The 27,493-nt window shown below is 33.7% G+C and overlaps 1 protein-coding gene across 1 annotated transcript in view; it reads right to left on the bottom strand.

The window, feature by feature from the left end:
* LOC129746776 (putative uncharacterized protein DDB_G0289263) overlaps nt 1-25,952 on the bottom strand; it is a 28,283-nt gene extending 2,331 nt beyond the window's left edge. Inside the window, exons 1-3 of the mRNA XM_055740659.1 lie at nt 25,850-25,952; nt 14,225-15,015; nt 6,163-8,049 (exon numbers count right to left, since the gene is read on the bottom strand). Of these exons, the coding sequence (XP_055596634.1) occupies nt 6,163-8,049; nt 14,225-15,015; nt 25,850-25,952 (2,781 nt within the window). The remainder of the gene's footprint in view (nt 1-6,162; nt 8,050-14,224; nt 15,016-25,849) is intronic.
* Nucleotides 25,953-27,493: the final 1,541 nt, after the last annotated feature.

Genomic DNA, 27,493 nt, shown 5'->3' with positions numbered 1-27,493 from the left:
GATAGAAGATCAGAAGAATTCACCACCTTAGCATTTTCTTCTGATCTTCTATACGTCTTTCATTTCAACTCTTTAACCTTCATCGATAAAGCCGCAAATTAATTTCATAAAACAAATTCACGGAGATTTCTCTTCTTAAATAGTGCCTGTATACTGGATTATCAACAAACAACATTTATGAAAATCAGATTTTGTTTCAGAAACAGTGTTTTTTTTTGTTCATAAAAAGTCATCATTGACTGACTTTGCTTAAGACGTTCATTTCAACCAATATAGCCCAGAAACTAGAGGTGATACTCATAACTTGACAAAATGTTGGAATTCAAAGCGTAAAATTCGTCAAAAATTTAATATTCAAATTAAGGTTCCAATAATGCTGCTACCCAGTGTAATCGATTGATTCCTTTCAATTGCGAGTGGTCATGAAGCATATAGAGCTACATTATCGAAATGGGAAGCATTCGCACTTTCACATCGACTTTGACCATCCATAACCGTTAACTCTGATGGTATTTTTTGTATAAATTTTCTGCGAAAGATAGAATAACTACCATACGATTGTTCTACAAATTTTAAACTTTCTGAAATATGTGTTGCCTGAGATGCAGTATACTTACTCTTACTTATAATCCGAATCAAAACATAGCTCTCAGCTCAAAATATTTCATTTTGTAACAAACTTAATATACCATAAAGGAACAGCATTTTCGGTGGCTATGTTTTACTGATTTCATACAATTTAAGCGTCCTGAATTCAAATCATTCGTCAAATTTTGTCTTCTCTTATTTCGGTAATGGCGTAGAGAAAGTTTAAAATTGATTAGTTTTGAGTAAAACCGATCTTTGGTAACTGGTGATCTTATAATAAATTTACGCGAAAACTAAAAACAGATTTTGAATCTATTTTCATTCAGTTAATGATTCATGTCTCGCCAGATAAAAATACAAAGCTTTAAAAATGTCAAATTCTTCAATTTTTAGTAAATTGAATAGATCAGAAAGAACTATTTCTGCCATCATTCAAGAAAGACTTTTAATATTTGAGTATTGAGATTTTAACTCATTTAACAAATTCGTAGAAGACTGCATAACTTATCCTTTAAGGAATATCAAAATTCCATTTGTTTACGACCTTACTTAAAATTTCTTCTCATAAGTTAACTCAAAAACAAGAGCTGAAAACTAATTACATATTATGAATAAGTGCCCCAAAACTAGCTCTAAAAATTCTTTGCACATTGAAAAATTTGTGAATCTTGTTGCCTTGTGTTATCAATTCAAGATCGCTCAACGACGCTCAAGCTTGTGTATAATTTTAGTTACATATTTCTAGGAAAAGTGCTTTGTCACGAAAGAGAATAAAGCTAGCACTTCTGTAGCAGTTTGGTGCAAAGCAGCTTCAAGCTGAAATTTATTATTATTGAGTTAAGATAGAAGCGGAAGACATAATTCGTATTTACTTACAATTTAGTGCTTATTTTTCAATGAAATTCTCAATCGTGTTATCGTATAACCTCAAATTCCTTCCTACCATGTGCAACTGCAACCTTATCTGGATATAATAAATAGCAAAATATGATAGAATTTCTAAATTCCTAAATATTTAACCACTCCTAAATACTGCGCTAATAAACGATCCTCTGAAACCACGTTCTCCTAGCTTGCTCGACTATCTTTTTCTGTCATCATTGACATCGCTTGACGTTTATCTTTCCGAGGGAATAGACGATACTCTTACTATTTTGCCCAGGGGTTCCGTAACATGCTTAAATATCATTTTTGGCTTTAACTTATATGGTACGAATGAATTGCTCTACAAATTTGGTACTTAGTAAAAATCATAATTACAACAAGTTTTTTGAAGAGGTGCATCCACTAAACCAGAGTTAATTTTGAATTCAATGCGTGTTGAACATTTTAAGATGAATTCATTAATCGACTGTTTGGTTATAATTGCGGTGTCGGTTAATTGGACGCAAAATTTTCAAGCTCCTCAATTTCGTCGAAAATTTACTAATTTGTTTCAAAAGTAGAACGGAAAGTGGAAGTAACGCCTCGGTTAGATTCGCATCCAATGTCAGAAGAATGAGAAGAACGCAAAAACAAAACAACCCAAAGGACGGCGCCTGCAAAACAAACATCATATTTGGACTGAGTGATAGCTGTGAACATCGAAAGGATATCCAAAAGATTCGGCAAAGGAAACAACCAAACTAAGCTAAGTATCTTTAAGTTATCTGTCAGCGTTGGTAGTAAAATCAAGACACTAACAATTGTTCAATTGTGTCTGATAGTAGGTGTAAATTTTATCAATATCAAGGTTTTTCTAAACAGACTGTTATAAAATGTTAATAAAATTCACATCTTAGAGCACCTGTATCCGTGATCCAAACAGCCGGTGACGCAGTTCTAAACCGTTTGACGGTTAATGTAACACGAGTGGGGTTGCCCGTTATTTCACTGGATTGGATCTTATTTCGCTGGTTCAATTCATGTATAAATTAGACTCAAGAATAGACCACGAATACAGATGCTCTTGGAACGCTATAGAAGTTGATCACATGAAAAGGTATTTTAATAATTTAACATAAACTTTAATTCGATACGTGTTTTTTTTTAATTGGATTGTTGACGCAAGCCGTTATTAGAAGTGTTGTTTTGAACCACTTTTCCTGATTGTAAATGATTGTGCGTGATAATTGGACTTTGTGGAGGTTCCCAAGGCGTAGGACAGCAATCTTTTTTTTACAGAAGGTGCATTTAAATTGAAAAAGACTTCCTTATTGAGTAACTTTGACAACATGAAAAATATTATGCACGTTCAAATCTTGTTTAAGTATTTCAAAAAAAAGTTAAAGTTACAGTTAAGTTACAGATAAACACTTTTTTTATATTAATTATAGGGTTTAGAAGCAACTTTAATTGATTCGTATTAGTATTTAAAGTTATTCAAGGATTGAAAGTTTATTGATAGTATTTTATAAATTGGAAAATGAGATGACGAAGTTGATTACAAAATGTACCTACGAGTTTTGTTTGTGAACATAGCTTAAGAAAATTTTAGTTTATCCGACAGTAAAACTTTATTCATAATATAGAAAAAAAACCTGCCATTGAAAATTTAACGTAAAAGGTTAGTCAGAGGTTTCGTAAATTAAAAAAAGTTCAAACCAAACTAGAACACTATTTTTGATCAAGAACAAAGCAAATTATTGAACCCCGTGAAAACATTCTACAACATGATTTAAGAATTTTGCAATGAACTGTGTAGACATTAGGTGGATAGGTTGAACATTCAGAATCATGCACTTGTCAAAAGTGTTTCCCGATGATATCCCTGAACCCACACTCCCAAACAAACCTTTTTTGCTAGGATGCAGAGGTAACCTCGGTCCTAAAGCACAAATTTATTTCTTTCATCCTTTTCTCTATTTTTCCTACCTATCTATTGACTACTAGGACGTGGCCGGCGCCGTTATTGACGTTTAAAGAGAGAGCATCAGTTTTGTGCATTGAGAATGAGTTGCTAGTCCCAAGCGTCATTCTTTTGACCCTTGCGCAAAATTGATGGCCTCGGTCAATCACGGAGTAGCAACCATTGGCGATGTGGAATTCGTTCTACAAAGCCACACCAGCGATCGTTGAGTTCAAAATGCTATGATTTATTGTTTTTAGAACTGTCACACTAAGCATTCCTTGCAATACTTAACTCAACTAAAAATACGAAGTTTAGAATATCAAACTGTTTTTTTTTTCATTCAAATATTTTTATAGTTGAAAAGCATTTTGGATTTGACAATTTAAGGTGGATGTGAGTAGTCGATCAAGCTAAGCTAAGCTAATTCAATGCGTGTTGAACATTTTAAGCGTAGTTATCTATGCACCAAATACCTAAGGCATTGGGAACATGTTTTCGAAATTTTATTTAAATTTTCAGCTGATTTCTGCTTTGTATGTTGTTTACAGTTAAACATATGACTCTGTGCTTCGTGAACTCCAGTTTTTTCATAATTTTTGAAAAAATGAGAAGCATTTTCCAAGAAAAGGGGTAAAAAAAACCGATGACAACATTTGTCTTTAACATTTCTGCTTGAACAATGCATACAAAACTAATAGTAGAAAAATGTAAAGGTGTATGTAATTATTCAAGTTTCAGTTATTTTAAATTAAAATTTCTTTCGCCAACAATAATTCAATAAAATAATCAACTGAGTTAAGTATACCTAACGATTTTTCATGTTTCATTGTACATCTTGGGCAAAACTCAGATTTTTCATAACTTTTTTAACACTTTTTCGATTGAATTAAAACTGCTCGAATTCGAAAAATATATGAAAAATTGAGCACCTTCACAATTTTGAAGCGCGTTTTCTCAAAACTATCATCTAGCCACTTGCACCTCTCTGATCCCAAGCGCCTCAATTATGAATCTTGTGAATATTATTTTTTAGATTGAAATCAAGATTTTTCAAAGAACTAAATCTTTGAAATAAATCCAAACTTCATTTTATATTTGAGATTTCTTTTGGTTTGAGGTTCAAAACTGACTCTGATTGAATATATGATTTATATTTTGAATCTCAAATCAAAATTTTGAAACTACGAACTCCTGCTATTTGAATCTTTGATCAAATTCTCACATTGATATTTTCTCGAAGGGATGTGTAACACAAGAGTGTTTAAAATCACAGAAAAAACATTGATATTTAAATCTTGATGATAAAACTTAACTTTAAGACTGAATTTGAATTTTTAATTTTTTAGTCCGAGTCTGGATCCTGCCTTGAACCAACGTGTAAATCTGAATTCCGAATTTGAAATCGATTCTTGAATCTAAGTTTCAGATGATCAAAAATTCAAGATAAAAAATTCATAATTCATTCTCTCATTTGAATTCTAAATTTCGAGATTTCAACCTTTATTCTTTTTCAGTTTTTCATTCGAAATTCAATTGAATTCAAATGAAAATTGAGAATATTGATACTGATTCAATTCTGGATCACCATTATGAAAATTTCTTGAGTACCGATTTTGTATGGGAATTAAAAATAAAAATTTGAAATCCAAATCTTAAATTTTTTTTATAATATCAAGTGTTTGCCTTCATATTCCGAAATGATTAGTTTCGAATATGGAAAATGCAACTAGTATAAGTTTGAAATGTAGAATCAAGATTCGAATCAGGATTTTGTGTAAATGATGAAAAACTGAAATTCAAGAATAATAAACTAGATACAGAATCCTAAATCTGATCCCACACATCGAATTTTAAGGTTAATGAGGAGCTCTGAAACCACAAAATTTGAAATAATTCTAAACCAAGCTTACCAAATATTTGTAAGCTAATATTGAATTAAAATTATAATGAAAAATACTTGAAGAGCTGATTTTTTTAATAGAAACACCTTTTTTAATTTTAAATCTTATTTTTGAGGGGTCAGATCGGCCTGCAAGTTCCAAATCTTTCAATTTTAAGCTTCCAAATCATTGTTAATTATATTTATTAATTAATTCACTGAATTTAAATTTTTGTTTGCTTTTGCAAATCAAGTGAATCGATTCGAGCAAAATCTGGGCAATTCTACAAGCTAAGTCTAATTTCAATTATAATCAATATTATTAGGGACTGAATTTTAAATCAAATGAAATTTATGAGTTAAATGCCTTAATAAAACTACGTGTAGATTAAAAAAAAAAGACTAGTGAGGAAATTTCCGGAAAAAATGTAGTAGATTAGTAGGTAGGTTTTTGCTTTAGTTCTGAGTCGAGATTTTTACTCTCGTTCATTTTGGTCATTCATCGAAATTTCATTAATAATTTGAAATTTTGAGTTCAGAAACGAACATTGAGCTTGGCACTATTGGACCCTCATAGAGGAGGGGGGTTTTAAACCACCAAATCACTGCTCCCTTTTCTACGGCCAAGCTATAATGTTACAGTTTTCAAAATTTCTCTCAAGCCACTGTTTTTTCCTTTAATCCTAAGAAGACTTTTTGCATAAACTGTAATGAGACTATTTTTCAACAGGTTTTTAAAGGTACGATTCTCATATTCCTAGCTTTGGAGTCGGTTTCTTAAATACAATTTTATAACCATATTCAAGACCTCAATTCAATCGATCCATATACTAAAATAAATCCTTAAAACCTAGTGTCTACTCACGTTTATGATCTGATCGTACGCCCACAGCCACTTATCCCGAGCGTTGAAGTTTTCCCGCTTGCCCTGCGTCAGCTGCGAAATGTCCTTACCAATGTCGGCCGCCACTGCTTCCATTCCGGACACTATCGTTGCGGCCGCCTTCGACGCATCGAGCTTATCGACCGGCGGAAGATGGCCATTCATCATGGTCATTTGGTCTTGTTGTGATTGTTGCTGTTGTTGAGATTGGTTTTGCTGCTGCTGCTTAGCTAACTTTTCGGCAGCCGACTGTTCCAGCTGTTCCAGCTCTTCGTCGATGCATTCTTCACGTTCATCGAAAAAGTGCAGCTGCTTCTTGGGTTGGCCGTCTTTGCCGGGTTTCTTTGTGGCCGGCATAAGGCTCGGTTCATCCAAGAGAATATCGTCATCGTTCAGAGTAGCAGCCACGGCGTAGGCATCCGGATCGTCCTGATGGACATCGTAAGGATCATTGTAGGGATCATTGCGATGGACATCTCCGTACGAGCTGCCACGCCGGTCGTTCACATATGGGTCCAGCTCGTGGTTCCGGGAATTGGCCATGGTTGATGATGATGAAGTGGATGTGACCTGGGCCTGGACCGGACCACTGCCATACTGTTGTGAACCGCCCATATCGTACGGGTCCAGGTGATTATCGTACGGATCGGACATCTCCGGGGATCGCCGCAAAGGTGGCTTCTTCTCCGGACTGGCAAGAAAATTGGTGTTTTTTGTTGTGCTCGTATTAGTGCTGTTGCTGCTATTATTGCTGCTTTGCACTGGCTTTGGCAACAGTTTCGGTGTGGTTGTGTGAATGTTGTTCTGTGAATACTGACTGTTGGCTGCCGTCGAATAGTACGACGACGATGAAGACGTCGTCTGCTGGCCGCCGGAATACGAATTGGCCGACGCCGACGAAGTCATTGTGTCATTGTAGCCTGTCGACTGATAATTGTTTATATAGCTACTATTGCTTGTCATGTTTGCCGTATTAGGCAGCTGTTTGCCACTGCCACTGCCACTGGATCCACTCGTCGATACCGGAGTCGTGCTTCGGCTCCGATTCTTCAACGCACTCACACGATCATTCATCAAACTTCCCTTCGTTACGGCTTCGTGGCGTTTCTCAACCACAACTCCTGCATGATTATCATAGCTACTCTCCTGGTGGCCATTGTAGTGGCCACTACTTCCATACTCATCGCGATAACTATTCACTACACCTGTGCTGGACGAGCTGCTCGTCGTTGTTGGATATGTCACTTTATTGTAGGGATAACCCAACTCATGATTCTGGCCGGACGTCTTCTTACTACTGCTATTATGCTGTACGGTCGGCAACATTTTCTTGGCCTTCGGTACGACTTCTTCTCCTCCTCCGTACCCATCGTGATCATTGTACGACGAATATCCATCGTTATACCCAATGGCCGGAACTCCACTGCCTCCATTATAAACATCATCTTCGTAGTAATCGCTCTCGTTATACAAGGGATTATTGTAAGAATTATCATTCCATCCCTTATTATAACCGCCGTCAGACGGAATGTACGACATGGACTGTGAGTTCTTCGGCTGACTACCAGCTCCCTGCCTCGCCATTCCCCCGATCTTCGGGAGCTTTTTGATCTTCCTGCTCGACAAGGTAATCTGCGAGGTTACGGTAAAATCGCTGTAACAATACTCATCGTCCATATCGTCCATCATCATGTCGTTCATACCGCCCCCAACGCCCGGAACTCCTCCGTTGTTCATGTAAAACGACGAGGTCGTCATGAAGTTGTTCTCCTTGTTGTTTTGGCCACCAACACCAAAGTTGCCGAACATGTTGTGCTTCAAACGATTCAGACTATCCTCGTCGATCGGACCGGAGATGCTCTTGCGGGTCTAAAATGGTAAAAACAGTCGTTAGAGAATGTGTTTTTCATAATGACAGTACGTATTGGACAAAACATTTTCAATTAATTTCGTAAGTGTGTCGAATTGTTTCATTTTGGCATTTTAAAAATTCTTTTCTGATTTTCTCAATTCTAGGAAAAAATGACCAAATTGATAAAAATAAAAATGAAAAACATGAAAAAATAAATAAAATGACAAAATTTACCAACATGAAAAAAAATACAACAAGATAATATTCACAAAATTGACAAAAATGACAAAAATGACAAAAATGACCAAAATAACAAAAATGACAAAAATGACAAAAATGACAAAAATGACAAAAATGACAAAAATGACAAAAATGACAAAAATGACAAAAATGACAAAAATGACAAAAATGACAAAAATGACAAAAATGACAAAAATGACAAAAATGACAAAAATGACAAAAATGACAAAAATGACAAAAATGACAAAAATGACAAAAATGACAAAAATGACGAAAATGACAAAAATGACAAAAATGACAAAAATGACAAAAATGACAAAAATGACAAAAATGACAAAAATGACAAAAATGACAAAAATGACAAAAATGACAAAAATGACAAAAATGACAAAAATGACAAAAATGACAAAAATGACAAAAATGACAAAAATGACAAAAATGACAAAAATGACAAAAATGACAAAAATGACAAAAATGACAAAAATGACAAAAATGACAAAAATGACAAAAATGACAAAAATGACAAAAATGACAAAAATGACAAAAATGACAAAAATGACAAAAATGACAAAAATGACAAAAATGACAAAAATGACAAAAATGACAAAAATGACAAAAATGACAAAAATGACAAAAATGACAAAAATGACAAAAATGACAAAAATGACAAAAATGACAAAAATGACAAAAATGACAAAAATGACAAAAATGGCAAAAATGACAAAAATGACAAAAATGACAAAAATGACAAAAATGACAAAAATGACAAAAATGACAAAAATGACAAAAATGACAAAAATGACAAAAATGACAAAAATGACAAAAATGACAAAAGTGAAAAAAATGACAAAAATGACAAAAAAAATTAAAAAATTAAAAAAATGACAAACATGGCAAAAATGACAAAAATGACAAAAATGACAAAAATGACAAAAATGACAAAAATGACAAAAAAGACAAAAATTACAAAAATGACAAAAATGACAAAAATGACAAAAATGACAAAAATGACAAAAATGACAAAAATGACAAAAATGACAAAAATGACAAAAATGACAAAAATGACAAAAATGACAAAAATGACAAAAATGACAAAAATGACAAAAATGACAAAAATGACAAAAATGACAAAAATGACAAAAATGACAAAAATGACAAAAATGACAAAAATGACAAAAATGAAAAAAATGACAAAAATGACAAAAATGACAAAAATGACAAAAATGACAAAAATGACAAAAATGACAAAAATGACAAAAATGACAAAAATGACAAAAATGACAAAAATGACAAAAATGACAAAAATGACAAAAATGACAAAAATGACAAAAATGACAAAAATGACAAAAATGACAAAAATGACAAAAATGACAAAAATGACAAAAATGACAAAAATGACAAAAATGACAAAAATGACAAAAATGACAAAAATGACAAAAATGACAAAAATGACAAAAATGACAAAAATGACAAAAATGACAAAAATGACAAAAATGACAAAAATGACAAAAATGACAAAAATGACAAAAATGACAAAAATGACAAAAATGACAAAAATGCCAAAAATGACAAAAATGACAAAAATGACAAAAATGACAAAAATGACAAAAATGACAAAAATGACAAAAATGACAAAAATGACAAAAATGACAAAAATGACAAAAATGACAAAAATGACAAAAATGACAAAAATGACAAAAATGACAAAAATGACAAAAATGACAAAAATGACAAAAATGACAAAAATGACAAAAATGACAAAAATTACAAAAATTACAAAAATTACAAAAATGACAAAAATGACAAAAATGACAAAAATGACAAAAATGACAAAAATGACAAAAATGACAAAAATGACAAAAATGACAAAAATGACAAAAATGACAAAAATGACAAAAATGACAAAAATGACAAAAATGACAAAAATGACAAAAATGACAAAAATGACAAAAATGACAAAAATGACAAAAATGACAAAAATGACAAAAATGACATAAATGACAAAAATGACAAAAATGATAAAAATGACAAAAATGACAAAAATGACAAAAATGACAAAAAATGACAAAAATAACAAAAAAATTAAAAAATTAAAAAAATTACAAACATGGCAAAAATGACAAAAATGACAAAAATGACAAAAATGACAAAAATGACAAAAATGACAAAAATGACAAAAATGACAAAAATGACAAAAATGACAAAAATGACAAAATTGACAAAAATGACAAAAATGACAAAAATGACAAAAATGACAAAAATGACAAAAATGACAAAAATGACAAAAATGACAAAAATGACAAAAATGACAAAAATGACAAAAATGACAAAAATGACAAAAATGACAAAAATGACAAAAATGACAAAAATGACAAAAATGACAAAAATGACAAAAATGACAAAAATGACAAAAATGACAAAAATGACAAAAATGACAAAAATGACAAAAATGACAAAAATGACAAAAATGACAAAAATGACAAAAATGACAAAAATGACAAAAATGACAAAAATGACAAAAATGACAAAAATGACAAAAATGACAAAAATGACAAAAATGACAAAAATGACAAAAATGACAAAAATGACAAAAATGACAAAAATGACAAAAATGACAAAAATGACAAAAATGACAAAAATGACAAAAATGACAAAAATGACAAAAATGACAAAAATGACAAAAATGACAAAAATGACAAAAATGACAAAAATGACAAAAATGACAAAAATGACAAAAATGACAAAAATGACAAAAATGACAAAAATGACAAAAATGACAAAAATGACAAAAATGACAAAAATGACAAAAATGACAAAAATGACAAAAATGACAAAAATGACAAAAATGACAAAAATGACAAAAATGACAAAAATGACAAAAATGACAAAAATGACAAAAATGACAAAAATGACAAAAATGACAAAAATGACAAAAATGACAAAAATGACAAAAATGACAAAAATGACAAAAATGACAAAAATGACAAAAATGACAAAAATGACAAAAATGACAAAAATGACAAAAATGACAAAAATGACAAAAATGACAAAAATGACAAAAATGACAAAAATGACAAAAATGACAAAAATGACAAAAATGACAAAAATGACAAAAATGACAAAAATGACAAAAATGACAAAAATGACAAAAATGACAAAAATGACAAAAATGACAAAAATGACAAAAATGACAAAAATGACAAAAATGACAAAAATGACAAAAATGACAAAAATGACAAAAATGACAAAAATGACAAAATGACAAAAAATGACAAAAATGACAAAAATGACAAAAATGACAAAAATGACAAAAATGACAAAAATGACAAAAATGACAAAAATGACAAAAGTGAAAAAAATGACAAAAATGACAAAAATGACAAAAAAAAATTAAAAAATTAAAAAAATGACAAACATGGCAAAAATGGCAAAAATGACAAAAATGACAAAAATGACAAAAATGACAAAAATGACAAAAATGACAAAAATGACAAAAATGACAAAAATGACAAAAATGACAAAAATGACAAAAATGACAAAAATGACAAAAATGACAAAAATGACAAAAATGTCGAAAATGACAAAAAATTAAAAAACTGCAAAAATGACAAAAATCACAAAAACAACAAAAATTACAATAGATACAAAAATTACAAAAAAATACAAAAATTCCAAATTTTACAAAATTTACAAAAATTAAACATTTAATTTTAAAATTTAAAATTTTGTCATTTTTGTCATTTTGTTATTTTTGTAATTTTTGTAATTTTTGTAATTTTTGTAATTTTTGTAATTTTTGTAATTTTTGTAATTTTTGTAATTTTTGTAATTTTTGTAATTTTTGTAATTTTTGTAATTTTTGTAATTTTTGTAATTTTTGTAATTTTTGTAATTTTTGTAATTTTTGTTATTTTTGTAATTTTTGTAATTTTTGTAATTTTTGTAATTTTTGTAATTTTTGTAATTTTTGTAATTTTTGTAATTTTTGTAATTTTTGTAATTTTTGTAATTTTTGTAATTTTTGTAATTTTTGTAATTTTTGTAATTTTTGTAATTTTTGTAATTTTTGTAATTTTTGTAATTTTTGTAATTTTTGTAATTTTTGTAATTTTTGTAATTTTTGTAATTTTTGTAATTTTTGTAATTTTTGTAAGTTTTGTAATTTTTGTAATTTTCGTAATTTTTGTAATTTTCGTAATTTTTGTAATTTTCGTAATTTTTGTAGTTTTTGTACTTTTTGTACTTTTTGAAATTTTTGTAATTTTTGTAATTTTTTTATTTTTGTAATTTTTGTCATTTTTGTAATTTTTGTAATTTTTGTAATTTTTGTAATTTTTGTTATTTTTGTCATTTTTGTAATTTTTGTAATTTTTGTAATTTTTGTAATTTTTGTAATTTTTGTAATTTTTGTAATTTTTGTAATTTTTGTAATTTTTGTAATTTTTGTAATTTTTGTAATTTTTGTAATTTTTGTAATTTTTGTAATTTGTGTAATTTTTGTAATTTTTGTAATTTTTGTAATTTTTGTAATTTTTGTAATTTTTGTAATTTTTGTAATTTTTGTAATTTTTGTAATTTTTGTAATTTTTGTAATTTTTGTAATTTTTGTAATTTTTGTAATTTTTGTAATTTTTGTAATTTTTGTAATTTTTGTAATTTTTGTAATTTTTGTAATTTTTGTAATTTTTGTAATTTTTGTAATTTTTGTAATTTTTGTAATTTTTGTAATTTTAGTAATTTTTGTAATTTTTGTCATTTTTGTAATTTTTGTAAATTTTGTAAATTTTGTAATTTTTGTAATTTTTGTAATTTTTGTAATTTTTGTAATTTTTGTAATTTTTGTAATTTTTGTAATTTTTGTAATTTTTGTAGTTTTTGTAATTTTTGTCATTTTTGTAATTTTTGTAGTTTTTGTAATTTTTGTAATTTTTGTAATTTTTGTTATATTAAAATGTACAAAAATACAAAAATTACAAAAATTACAAAAATTACAAAAATTACAAAAATTACAAAAATTACAAAAATTACAAAAATTACAAAAATTACAAAAATTACAAAAATTACAAAAATTACAAAAATTACAAAAATTACAAAAATTACAAAAATTACAAAAATTACAAAAATTACAAAAATTACAAAAATTACAAAAATCACAAAAATAATAAAAATAACAAAAATTAAAAAAAAATTTCAAAAATGGCAAAAAAGAAAAAAAAATCTAAAATGACAAAAATTACAAGATTTACAAAAATTTCAAAAATTACAAAAATTACAAAAATTATAAAAATTTCAAAAACCACAAAAATTACAAAATATAAAAAATACATAATTACAAAAATTTCAAAAATGATTCTCATCTTGTTTCCGATCCTAATCCTAATCCTGATCATGATCCTATTTTTGATCCACACCTTGAGCAAGATCACCTTGAAAAAAAAACAAGATCGAAGCCATATGAAATTCAGAATTAGGATGAAGATCATAATCAGAAATATGGTCGAAACTAGCATCAAGATCAAAATCAAAATAAGGATAAAAATAGAGACATGGAACTGGATAAGGATCATGATCAGTTCCCATATTTTTCAAACTACTTACAACTTTCTTATATCAAATCATTCGAAATAACCTTACAATTCGTGACATTCTAAGGAATGTTGGCTAACAGATTAAACCGAAAAAATATACAAGAATAGCTCAAAATGTGCTTCTTAGACCCCCATACATTTTTTCAGTAAGTGATACATTTAAATATTCGAGAATTTTGGCTACTGAAAAAACTTAAAGAGGATTTTTTCAGCAACGCTAAGATTCTGAAAACAGACCCACTTCACTACAACCAACTGCTAAAAAAAGTAAGTAGAAGAATTCTACAGCTAAAAAATTGCTTTTTTATGGAAAAGATCGAGATTGCTAACGTTTTGTCCAATACTGTACATCAGAACATCTTACCTTGAGCGACAGATCGATGTTGAAATTATCGATCAACGGAGGTTGCCCGGGCAGAGTTCCGGCCATTCCGGCACCCGTCTTCATACCTCGCTGCGGCACCGGCAGCTTCCGGCCCGTAGGCGACTGGGTGGCCAAGCGATAGTCACTGGAATGATCCAACGAGGAACTACTCCGGCCCTGAACGTTCGGCAGCTGACGTTTGCCATTGCGCGCCGATCCACTGCCCACCGTAATGGCTCCCTCGTGACCAACATTCGGCAACTTCCGGCCGCTTCGGATCGCACCATCCGAACCGGAAGTCGCGTTTCCTCGGGAAGCTTGTGGATAATAGGTGGAGCTGGAGCTGTTGGTGTTGTTGTAGCCACTTCCCCCGCCGTACAAACCGCCATCGTCTTTGGCCGCCGTTGTTGTTGTTGCGTAGCCGGAAGATTGATTGTAGCCGGAATAACCGCCACCGGAAGATCGGGAACCAGTGGCGCTGCTGGTGTAATAACTTCCGCCGATGCCGCCACTGTCACTGTAGGGGGCGCCACTGGAGCTGCTGTTCGTGTACTGGTGATGGCCCGGATTGTGACTGCCAGTGCTGCTGGTGAAATTGCTGCCGGTGGCGCCCTTGCTGCTGCTGCTAGTGGTGAAATGCTGATGATTCATTTTTGTCTCAAAGTTTGCCTGCTGCTGATGGATCAGATTATCAGCGTAGATTTCGAATTTGCCGCTAGATTTCCAGTAGCATCCATGAGAAAATCCATCAGTCACGTATGTTTTGCTGTTGTACATGGGCTTTTCCATAGCTAGTGAGTGAGACGAAAAAGGACATTCGCGTTCCGTGGGGGTGGTAGGAAAAAGAAGAGAAAAAGAGAAAACAGTGAATGAAAAAACTCATTCCAAAGTGGCGCTTTATGATGATAAACAAGCGATAATGCTCGTTTAGATGTTGTTGCTTTTATGTGATGTTGTTGTTGTTTCGGTTGTCTCGCTTCTAGTGTTGCAGAACTAAAAATAACATGCTTTGCTGTGCGAGCTGCTGGAAACGAGGGGTCGGGGTTGGAAAAATTGGGTGATGGTGAGAATCAACGACGATGTTCTGCTTGTACGACAGGGCGTTGCGAATAACTATGACCGGGACACATAATCAAACTCTCTGACCATTTTTGATACATCTGTTTACCTTAAAATCCATTTTTTTCGCTAATTTCACCTTTCACTATTTTTTAAACGAATTTCAAACTTTAAATCAACTATGAACAGCTATTTGTACTCACGTTTTTGATAACCATTTGTTTTGTGTAAGATCAATAAAGCTTAGTTTTTTATGTAGAAATGGTACACTTTGTTTTGCTGATAGTTCATTTCCTAGTAATTGGACATTGAAAATTTTGACAGCATTTGGTTGCCTATGAAAATTATTATCTGACCAATTTTTTTCAAAATTGGAAATTCACGCGTTTTTGAGATATTTACAATGCAAAAGAAAACGAAAAACAATTGTGCCCAGTTTCCTTCAAAATTCATCATTATCAAACCGATAGCTGACAAAACTTATGGTTATTCAAAAAAATACTGTGTGTGAGTGTTGGATAAGTATGTTAATACTGTCAAAATGTCCACAAAGGTCAAATCAAGCATTGGAATGAAGCACATGATCAGAAACTACGGTTAAGGGACTTCAGGAAAGTCAAGTCTCATATCAGAATTTTTTATTTTTAATAAGCGAAAAACTAAGTTTAGATCGCTGAAATGTCCCACATTTTTTCGCTGATAAACTGAAATTGTTGCCTTGTTTATGGATCACTCAAACCTAACCTCTTACAACGATTTTTTTTCTAGTTCCAGAGCTCGTAAGCTGTATAGCCAGTACCGAGGCAATGAGACAGGTGATTTCTAATGGTTGTCGTTTATGAAAAATCCTATTTTAAACAAATTCCAGCATTCAAATCCTATAACTTTTCTGCTCATGGCTCGGTCTCTAGAAGATAAAAGTATGTATTTGCTGGTTGTTTTGTAAAAAAAAGATTTTCCAGATTCTGCTTCAACAACAAACAAAACAAACAAAAAAATTCAAAACAAAAACTTCGGTATTCGCTGTTTTCAAAAGCCTAAAAATAGTATTCTCGTATGTATCTTTTGCAAACTAAGATCTGTAACAACCGATTACACTTTTAGTTCAATCTCATGATGGTTTTGCTACGTGTTAGCCAGATTTTGATAGCAGACATTCCTGTAAAAACGCTTTTGAGTGGGCTCAAAAGTAACCAAGTTTTGCTAATTTCGGAACATCTGTATCCACTAAATTGCTCTCGGTTTCTTGTAAAAGAGAAGTATCGGACCGAAAAGTAGCATAAATTGAAGGAGGAAGATACAGCCACCTAAAATACAGGGGAGGAATAAGTCGGAAAAACTAATCCCTATCATGACTGAAAAAAGTATGCGCCTGCCGATGCGAGGTACCAAGAATAAAGTAAACATATTTCTTACAAAAAAACGATTAGTAATTTTTTTTTCATATTTTTTACGAACTGAGACGCTTGGGATCAGAGGGGTGCAAGGGATAGTTTCAAGAAAAACACGCTTCAAAGTTGTGAAGGTGCTCGATTTTTCATATATCTTTCGAATTCGAGTAGTTTTAATTCAATCGAAAAAGTGTTCAAAAAATTTATAAAAAAATCGTGTTTTGCACCAGATGTACATTGAACATGAAGAATCGTTAGGTATACTTAACTCAAAATTGATGATCTTGGACTTGCACCTCTATGATCCTGAAGACCTCAATTATCTAAGATTACTTTCATAGAAAGTATTTCGATAAAACGAATGGTTTTAGAGATATACGCATTTGTAACTGTCCCATTTCTAAATGAACTAACAAATTTGGTCGTCGCTAACTTGAAAAATGGACTTTTTACAGATTTTTGGGGATTTGAACCACTCTGCAGGGTAGCAATTACTGTGGTCTCGTACAGTAAAAAATCTTACGTTAGTAATATAACATGGATTTTTCACCATAGCCATACGAAACCATATTACTCAGGTTTTATTTTTTTCTCACTACCTATTTGCTGGTTATTCTGGATGTTATGTTAATTATCTTTTAATGTCTTTGAATTAATTAAAATAAAATTGCTGGTTCTTTAAAATTCACAGAGAACCAATTCAAACCAACATCCCACCAAAAATACTAAATCACATTATAAAAAAGATCGTCGCTTTTCGGTTTGAATGCATCATATTTTGAAAGTTTTTTTGTCAAAAAAAAATCTTTAAAAATCACAGGCACTTTAGATACTGAATTTCATTATAGTTTTTTCAGTGATAGACACTACCAGCTCTAAATTTTACAACCGATTTAGCGAAAAAAAAACCCTCAGACTTTATCGCTTACTGCTTAAATGAGTCTGAGCTTTTAGGTTAAGTGATAACGTAATAGTCATTTATAAATTTTTGCACCAATTCTAGAAGTATAGTAGGATTTTTTTTAGAATTTTATGATGTCCAGGTCATAGACATGAAAAAAATTTATAGTACCTGCAAAACCTGAACTTTTTTTAAATTTTTGAAGATTTTGTTACCCCCAACATATCACATTTTTATATATTCGAGCTATTTTTGCTATACTTGTCAATTTTCAAAGAATAAAAAAACGTAAGATCGTTCTAGGGGAGGAGAGAGGGTTTTTTTTGGGAAATCTCACATTGCCTTACAAGGGGGTGGAGGGTGAATTAAAAATTTCCAAAATCGTGCTTACATAATCAGCGTACGGCCCCTTAACTTTTTCAAGATCTGAAAATTTGGTTACGAAAAATTTCCGAAAATGGCCTTTTTTTCAAAAACCTCTAAACATCATTTTTCTAAGTTGTTGCCTTATAAAAGTTTGTCTCTTACACCTCTAGCTATAATTTGAAGGTTAAGCCTTCGAAATTCCAGACACAGGCAATTTTGGGTCACCCTAATGAGGAACAATTTCCCAGTTTGTTTGGATAAGGTCCTGCTATTAAGCATATCCCTTTTCTGAAGTCAAATCAGTTGATAAAAATCCTCGTGGTTTTGTTCCTGGGTCAAAAAGTCATGATATTTTTTCAAAGTACAATTAAGTAATGTAGAAGTTTATTCGGAAATTATTCATAGGTAAAGTGAAAGAAAACACTTTTTTAAAATAGAATATTAATTTCAAACAAAGCTCATGAGGAACGTTAAAATTGTATTAAGACTATCATCCTTTCATGTAGGAGAGGATATGAGGATAATTGATCCCTTGGGATACTTGATTCCTTAGCCATAAGATTATGACCATTTAGAATCCGGACAGTTACAAACGTGTGTATTTTTAAAACTATTCATTTGATCGAAATCTTTCTATGGAGGAAATGAAGGTGTTAATATGACATTTAATGTAAAAGCATAAAAAAAATATCTTACTATTTCATAAAATCTCTTTTTTATCTTTGCAGACTTTTATAAGTCATGTATTGATCTATTATTTTAGCCACAGAAGCAAAACCTTTGCAAAATCATGATATTTTACACAAATTCACCTGGAAAAAGCAATTGGAATCTGGTTGGAACCTTTTCATGAGTAGGCATCTCGAAGAATTTAATCTTTTAAATTAGGTTTTAACATATCCATCAGAACACAACTGTCACATTGCGCAAAAATCGGTTGGACAGATTGCGATCTATTGAACTGCTCACTATTAGTTATTTACATGGTGTCTACTAGTCAGGCATCACTTTTTGCCTGCCGGAAAGGGATATATTGCATTATTTAAGGGGTCTGCATTCAGTTATTCCCAATCACCATAGACTTTTTACCATATTTAAGATCAAGAGTTTCACTCTGATGCTTGGTTTTATCTTCGTGTGGATCCTAGAGTGGCTCCTTATACTTCTTAACCATTTGGTCAAAAAAAAAATCAGAAAAAATCAACAGTTCATGGGTTACAAAGATCAAATGTTCCAAAAAAAATGTGCCAAATGGAGCAAAACAACAGTGTTTCAAGCTTAAAATTTTTTAACAAAATAATGTTTTGAATTATTGAACTTTTTTACAAAATATGAAGATCTTTTTCCATCACTTTAAAATATTTCTTACATGAAAATTTTTTATTCCGATATATCAATCGTCAGTGGGAAACTCTCAACTTCTTTCAAAAAAAGTTTTTTAAAATGCTTATTATGTAAACATTTGATTCCTAGAGATCAGAAAGGTATATATTCTTCTTTTGAATAGATCGTGATCATTGCTGATTACGAGATTACTTATATTTATCCAATAATTGTCTGAAAAAAGGACTAAAAAAATTGGTTTCCTTTTAATTATGGAAAATAGCGCCTTTAAGTATGCAATGTCACAAGGGGTTAAGACAAAGTTATGTAATTTCCTTCTTCTGACACTTATAAATTTTGAAATGAGAACAAACATGAACACAGACATAATCAATTGACATTCTATCATGGGTTTTGTTTGATTTTTTTTTCTCCCAAGAATAAGGGCTTCCTGGATTAAGGATCAAGTATCCCTTAACTTAAAAAAATATCGCAATTTTTTACTCCCTTGAAAATGTTTCTAGTTCATCTACGGGTTTAAGTATCGTTTTAACTTTTAGAACATAGAAACTTAAAATTATACGCTGTCAGAAAATGTAAAAGGTTGCGAGTTGTTATTTTTTCCAAAAAGATAATGGGATCAAGTATCCCAATTCTCTCCTATAGTTTGACAAACAAACAAAAAATCCTTTTAGGACGCAAATCTAAAATGTAGATTTGAGTTTTAATTCCATCTTGCAAATAAGGTCGGAATGGCATCAAATTCTTCTTTTTCGATTTTTTCGAAACTTCCAAAATGGGAAAAATACAAGTTTTGATTATAATGTTTTTTAATTATTCCTTAAACTCGGTTTCTTGAATTTGTGCAACATAGTTTTATGCAATTTAAATTGTTTTCATTATTCGTCCCCGCGTGATCAGGGAATCCAAAAATCATTGTCTTCCGACAGAATCTGCCGATCAAAACATCCGTGAGAGAGATTTTCATCCGCAAGCCCACTATACTAGCACTTATCAATGTTCTGCAAGTTCTGCAATCTGATTCAAATTTATCTTCTTGTTTAACGTTAAAGATAAGTTCTCGCTCATGGATAAGAGAAAATTTCTCACTTTTCTACATGAAGCTAAGGGCGCGGAGAGTCAGAATGGAAGTAAATAGCTCTAAAAAGCACTCTCTTTGCATTTGTTCTCTGGCTCGGTTCCAGTTTTGTCGGAGAATATTCTCAGAACTAGAACTGACTGAGACAAAATAATTTCGAGCGAGTTATCTTGATCGTCATTGAAAACGCATGAGAAGTCTTCGCGTTTTCATACTTATCTCTAAGTGTTAAACGAGTGATAAACCAGTTATCATGACCAGTTCTGTTCGATTTGCTTCCCTGCTCATGATCTTTCAAGTGTAAGTATTGAAAGAAGAATTTTAGAATTATTATGTGTATACTGAGTTTAGGGTAAAATTTGGACTTCTACGATATCCGGACAGCCAAGTTCGTAGGTGTTTTCCAAATTTTGGAAATCCTCGCGATTCGGGTTACAAAATATTATTATTATTTTTTTTTTTATAATGCTTTATTTGAAACGGCTCATACGATTAGGTTTTAAGGAGCCAAACTCGTTTTCTTTGTTTTTACAATTGTTTTCTTAGCTTAGCACTTTTTTTTTAAAGAAAAAAGAAGATAGAAAGGGAAATATGAAAATAAAATAGAATTATAGACGAAGATCAATAGCTTTTAGAAAATGGTAGATTTCAAACATGTAGTCCAAATCCAGCACAGCTAGCACATCCCTCACTGGAACGTTAGGTGGTTTTCCTCGGGCCCGAAGGGAATCTATTAAATTCGTTCTGGCGACAAGATGGACCTCACACGACCAGACAATATGCTCGATGTCATGGTAACCTTGGCCACAACTACACAAATTGCTGCCAGCAATGTCAAAACGATAGAGTACCGCGTCTAAGGAATAATGATTGGACATGAGACGGGAAAATATACGAATAAAATCCCGACTCAGGTCCAACCTATTAAACCAGGGTTTAAGGCTTACCTTTGGGATAATCGAGTGGAGCCACCGACCCAACTCATCCTCGTCCCATTTGCGCTGCCAGTTGACAAGAGAGTTTCTTCGAACCAAGAAGTAAAATTCGTTGTAGACGATTTCACGGCGATACGTGTCGCCTTCTATCCCCCCACCTTTGCCAAAGAGTCTGCCCTCTCATTGCCCATTATCGAGCTATGTGAGGGGACCCAAACAAAGGTGATAACAAAGCAACGTCTTGATAAAGCACTCAATGTGACTCGTATCTTCTCTAAGAAGTATGGAGAGTGCTTTCCCGGTCTTATTGAGCGGATTGCTTCAACAGAGCTGAGACTATCTGTGACGATATAGTAGTGTCCTGAAGGCCGTGAAGCGACGCTGTCCAAAGCGCAACAAATTGCTGCTAACTCTGCAATATATACAGAGCATGGTGACTGCAGATTATAAGATGCGCTGAAGATATCATTGAACACTCCAAATCCTGTTGATTCCTCTATGAGAGACCCATCAGTAAAGTACATTTTATCAGCATCGACGTGTCTATGTTTAGCATCGAAAATTCTAGGAATTAAAAGTGAACGATGCGAATCCGGGATCCCACGAATTTCTTGCTGCATAGACAAATCAAACTGGACAGAAGAGTTGTCGTAGTCTGGGATGTAAACACGAGTTGGAGAATACGAAGAAGGATTTACCTGCATGGACATGAAGACATGGTATATAGACATAAATCTGGTTTGAAAATTTTGCTCAAGTAGCCTTTCGAAATTTACGATCACCAATGGGTTCATGATCTCACACCTGATGAGGAATCTGAGTGATAATAAATTGAATCGATCTTTTAGAGGAAGTATACCTGCCAAAACTTCAAGACTCATGGTATGTGTTGAGGGCATACAGCCCAAAGCGATACGGAGACAACGGTATTGGATACGTTTGAGTTTGATGAGGTGAGTTTTAGCAGCTGTCTGGAAACAGAAACTACCGTATTCCATCACTGAGAGAACAGTTGTTCGATACAATTTTAAAAAATCTTCTGGGTGAGCTCCCCACCAGGTGCCAGTGATTGATCGGAGAAAATTGATTCTTTGTTGGCATTTTCCTTTCAGATACTCAATATGGGTTCTCCAGGTACACTTGGTGTCAAACCAAACCCCAAGATACTTAAAACACCTCGATTGAGTGACCGTTCTACCTAGGAGTTGAAGCTTAGGTTGAGCAGGTCTACGTTTCTTAGAGAAAACAACCATCTCCGTTTTCTGTGGAGAAAACTCAATCCCAAGTCCCAAAGCCCAAGTTGACAATCTGTCTAAAGTATCTTGTAAAGGCCCGTGCAAATGAGACTCTGTAGCTCCTGTTACAGATACTACACCATCATCTGCAAGTTGTCTTAAAGTGCAGCCTTCAGAGAGACAACTGTCGATATCGCTTACGTAGAAGTTATACAAAAGTGGACTTAAACATGAACCTTGCGGGAGGCCCATGTAAGAGTTCCTTCTAATTGCAAGATCTCCGTGAGCAAAGTTCAAATGTTTCTCACAAAGCAAGCTGTATAAGAAGTTGTTCAATAGAGGAGGTAGACCTCGGGAGTGTAACTTGTCTGACAAAACCTCTATTGAGACTGCATCAAAAGCTCCCTTTATGTCTAGAAACACTGAAGCCATTTGCTCACGTTTTGCGTACGCCAATTGTATCTCTGAAGACAGTAAAGCAAGACAATCGTTTTTCCCTTTGCCCCTTCGAAACCCAAATTGAGTATCTGAAAGGAGACCATTTGTTTCCACCCATTTATCCAATCGGAACAAAATCATTTTCTCCATCAATTTACGAATGCAAGACAACATCGCTATCGGACGGTACGAATTAAAATCGGACGCAGGTTTCCCAGGCTTTTGGATAGCAATAACTCTCACTTGTCTCCAATCTTCGGGAACAATGTTATGCTCCAAGAACTGATTAAATAAATTCAACAAGCGAAATTTGGCTGCATCAGGAAGGTTTTTCAACAAGTTGAATTTTATTTTATCAACTCCTGGAGATGAATTGTTACAAGAAAGCAGAGAAAGTGAGAATTCTACCATCGAAAAACCGGAATCAAGATCGCATCTATTCGGAGGCAAACTTCGGATGATTTTTTGCACCGGTGTGGAATCTGGACAGATTTTCCGCGCGAAATTGAAAATCCATTTATGCGAATGTTCTTCACTTTCGTTCGTGGAAGAACGATTACGCATGCTCCGAGCCACATTCCACAAAGTGCTTAAGGATGTTTCCCGCGATAAACCTCCCACAAAATTACGCCAATGCGCACGTTTTTTCCCCTTGATCAGGTTTTTGAATTGCTGTTCAAGAGAAAAATACGTGTTGAAGTTATCCAGGGTTCCATGTTTCCTAAAAACTTTAAAAGCGTTCGATTTGTCGACGTAAAGTTTGGTGCATTGACTGTCCCACCATGGATTGGGAGGCCTTCGACGAACAGATGAACCTGGGATGGGTTTCGTTTGAGCACCAACTGCACAATCAAAAATCAAACGAGAAAGAAAGTTATATTCCTCCAACGGAGGTAAAACCTCCATGGAAGTGATAGCTGAAATAATTGCGTCCGAATACTTTTTCCAGTCGATGTGTCTTGTGAGATCATATGCCATATTTGTTGAATTTGAAATGACCCCATTGGTGATTGTAATTTTGATAGGTAAGTGGTCACTACCATTGGGATCAGGGATTACCTTCCACTGGCAATCCAATGATAATGAATTTGAGCAGAGTGAGAGGTCAATTGCACTTGGTCTTGCAGGAGGTTTAGGTACCCGTGTTTTTTCACCCGTGTTCAAAATAGTTAAATTGAAACTGTCACAAATGCCATAAATAAGATTAGAACGTCTATCGTCAATTTGTTCTCCCCAGACAGTTCCATGCGAATTGAAATCACCCAGGATCAACCTTGGCTCAGGGAGCACTGAGCACAGGTCCTCTAGGTGACTTCGATCCACTGTAACTCTCTGAGGCCAGTACAAACTCACAATGCATAAGTCCTTACCTCTTATAGTTGTATGACATGCAACAGCTTCAATTCCTCCTGACAAAGGGAGGTGGATTCTATAAAAGGAGTAGCGCTTGTTGATCCCTAAAAGCACCCCTCCATATGAATCGTTGAGATCTAAACGAATAATGTTAAAATCGTGGAATGGAATATCTGATTGAGAAGAAAGCCATGTTTCAGAAAGGGTAAAAATATCGCAACTAGTTTCATGAAGAAGATATTTGAACGGATCCAGTTTAGGGATTAAACTACGACAATTCCACTGCAACACAGTGATATCTCCGACCTCTCGGCTTAAATTAGCCATCGAGAGAGATAAACACTGAAAGAAGGGGCCAAGTTTGCATCAATTGCTTCAAAAGTGTCTTTACTATAGGGAGCATTGTAGTAATTATGCCCCTTACGGATTCAGATACGTTTAAGAACGAGAAAATTCCATTAAGAATATCAGAAAACTTGAAAAGTCCAGGCTGGGACACTGATTCTGACAAAACCGCGTTAGCAGTTGGAGAGCTCGCTGCGGCTGAAGTCCCCGATGATGATGTATAGTTTGGTGGTGAAAAAGTCGTTCGGAATCCAGGAGGAACAAGTTTTTCTTTTCTTGGAGCTACCGATGTTTTAGTGGCGCTGATTGGAGAACTAATAGTAGGGATTTTATTTGGAACTTTGGAGGACTTTGAAGCTGTTTTGGCACGTTTCCGGGAGTTCGCTACAAATACGAATGGGTTCTCTTCATCAGTAGTGTCCTCGTTGTCAACTGGTAGCACTGAGAAAATGTTAGTTAACTGAGGTTGAGTCGGGGGAGAAGCGTTCTTTAAAATAGCGGCGTAAGAACGATTGGATCGTTCTTTCAAAGAGCGCCTCTCCTTATCCCAGCGACTCTTAAATGCCTCGCACACAGAGATGTCATGAGGTGAGCCCCCGCAATAGACACATTTCTGTTCTATTGCTGAGCATGCTCCTTCCTCATGAATCTCTGCGCAACGAGGGCAGCGTGCCTTGTTACAACAAGTCGCACAGGAAGCCTCAACATTCCGTCGATCAAAATGTAGTGAGGGAGGGCGGTACCTGCGAAGGTAACACGAAATGAGGCTGAAGGCGAGTACTTTTTAACTCCATTCACAACGTTGGCAGTTTTAAGTTGACGGCAATCCAAGATTTCGACCGAAGTCGAATCTAGGCCTTTAAACTTACCAACACCGTTGGATTTAACGTACTCTGCCTTAAGGCTCATTTCCGTTATCACGCCCTCGATCTCAACGTTTCGAGACGGAACAAAAACATGGTACTCTAGGTTAATGAACTTGCTGGCAACAATTTCATTTGCACCTTTCCGGTCAGCCACTACAACGCGCAACTTGTCTGGTCGCACCTTTGTTTGGGCCGGATAAAAACCACCCAAGGCCCAGTGAAAATTGAACCATCTGGGTAAGTTCGGAGACGGGTTGCTCTACTCTCAACCGTGGATGATGCGAAATTATCTTCTATCCGAGAAAAATTCATACCTGAAGGACCAGCATCATCCGAATCCTCTAGGTGCTCCTCATCCTCTCTGATGCCATTCTCATCATCCACAGTTGGCGGGTTTAACCCCCCGCCTTCCCTCATATTTATCAACGGAAGCGCGAATGCCTTCCGTTTGAAAAATATGAGCGAAGCAGTCAATATTTGAAAAATAAATAAAGAGAAAAAATATAACAAGAAACAGTGAAAAAAGGATAAATTAAGGATTACTTGCAAGCACTTCTTTACGAGTTAATCAGCTTTGGTGTCCGGCACCGGCTCCACCACTTAGTCGTCCTTCGTTGATTGAAGATAGCGATAGCAATATCAAAATGTTGAGTCCTCCTTGTAAATCCCGATCACGGCAATCAGAACCAGAATCCTCGGAACGCCCTCCTCGGTACGCAAGCCCGTATGTTCAGAGCGAACAAAGAGCACCCTTTCGGAAACAATGGCCTTGGTGGTGTTGAAGAAAACGGCAACCAATCCGCTGCTGCTGACAAATTGATAACAGCACACTCGCGCCGGTAGTTGGCTGGTGGGGAACGGCAATTGACAATCGTTCCAGCAGGAAAAACCACAATCTGCGGCAAAACTGCACTTTTAACTTTGTTAAGACTGCCAAACTTTTGTTTTTCGAAAAAAAATTCGCTTCAAAACGGTAGTGAAAAAATGACATCCGCACTAGCCGAGCTACTTGGATGGAATCCACAAAATATTATTAAAAGTGGATTAAAACATCGAATGTGTATTCATTAGTATGAGACAGAGAATGTTATTTTCAAAAATGTTAAAAAAAATTATTTAATATCTTCTGCAACAATCATAAAAGATTCAAATAACAACAATTCAAAACATCCTTAAAAGTAAAGAAGTAAAATCCTTAAAATTATAATGTATTTCACACGTTGAAAGATAAAATTCTGTGGTATTCAAAGTGTGTGAATCAACTCATGATTGCAGATTTACGAAAGGAAGTCAAGGTTTATTCTGAAATTGCATAAAGATTTGATCGTTCGAATTCGCGTTTTCATTATACTGTATTGGACAGTTCCGGTGGGATATTCAGTTAAGCTTGAGATAATTCTTGGTAATTTCTTTTCTCTCGTTTCTCATCTAAACTACTGTGAATGTTGAACTTGTGTTAAGATCAACGACAAAACGCATTTTTAGTCATTTCGGTACAACTTTTGAGATATCAGTCCAACACTCTCTCGGCCTAGCCACGTGAATACAAAACAAACACATGTGCTTTTCCAACCAATCATGATGGTCTAAACTGAGTGTGGATTCAAATTGGAAAGGCTCAACACTATGAAAGCAGTTCAATAACTGCACAGGAATTTGATTACGGAAAGTCGGAATGTGCTCTCTGGAGCCACCTTTGAAAAATAAATATCATCGTTTGAGGAGGATGAAGAGTCACATTCTTCGTCTTTCATGATGTTGAAATTATTTGATACGTACATAAAGCGTGTTAGATGATTTTACTTGATTCCATTCCATTGTCATTGCCATGAATCAGCTGACTACTGTTATCAATACGTTTTCAGCCATTTTTTCCAAAATGAGAACCGCATACGCCTCGCGCTTTAAGCAGTTTGTCTTTGCATTCGCACCCCAAAGATTGTGATTTTTAAATTGGC

This window comes from Uranotaenia lowii, chromosome 1, assembly GCF_029784155.1.
Source record: "Uranotaenia lowii strain MFRU-FL chromosome 1, ASM2978415v1, whole genome shotgun sequence".
NCBI lineage: Eukaryota > Metazoa > Arthropoda > Insecta > Diptera > Culicidae > Uranotaenia > Uranotaenia lowii.
This window is presented reverse-complemented; position numbering and strand designations above follow the sequence as displayed.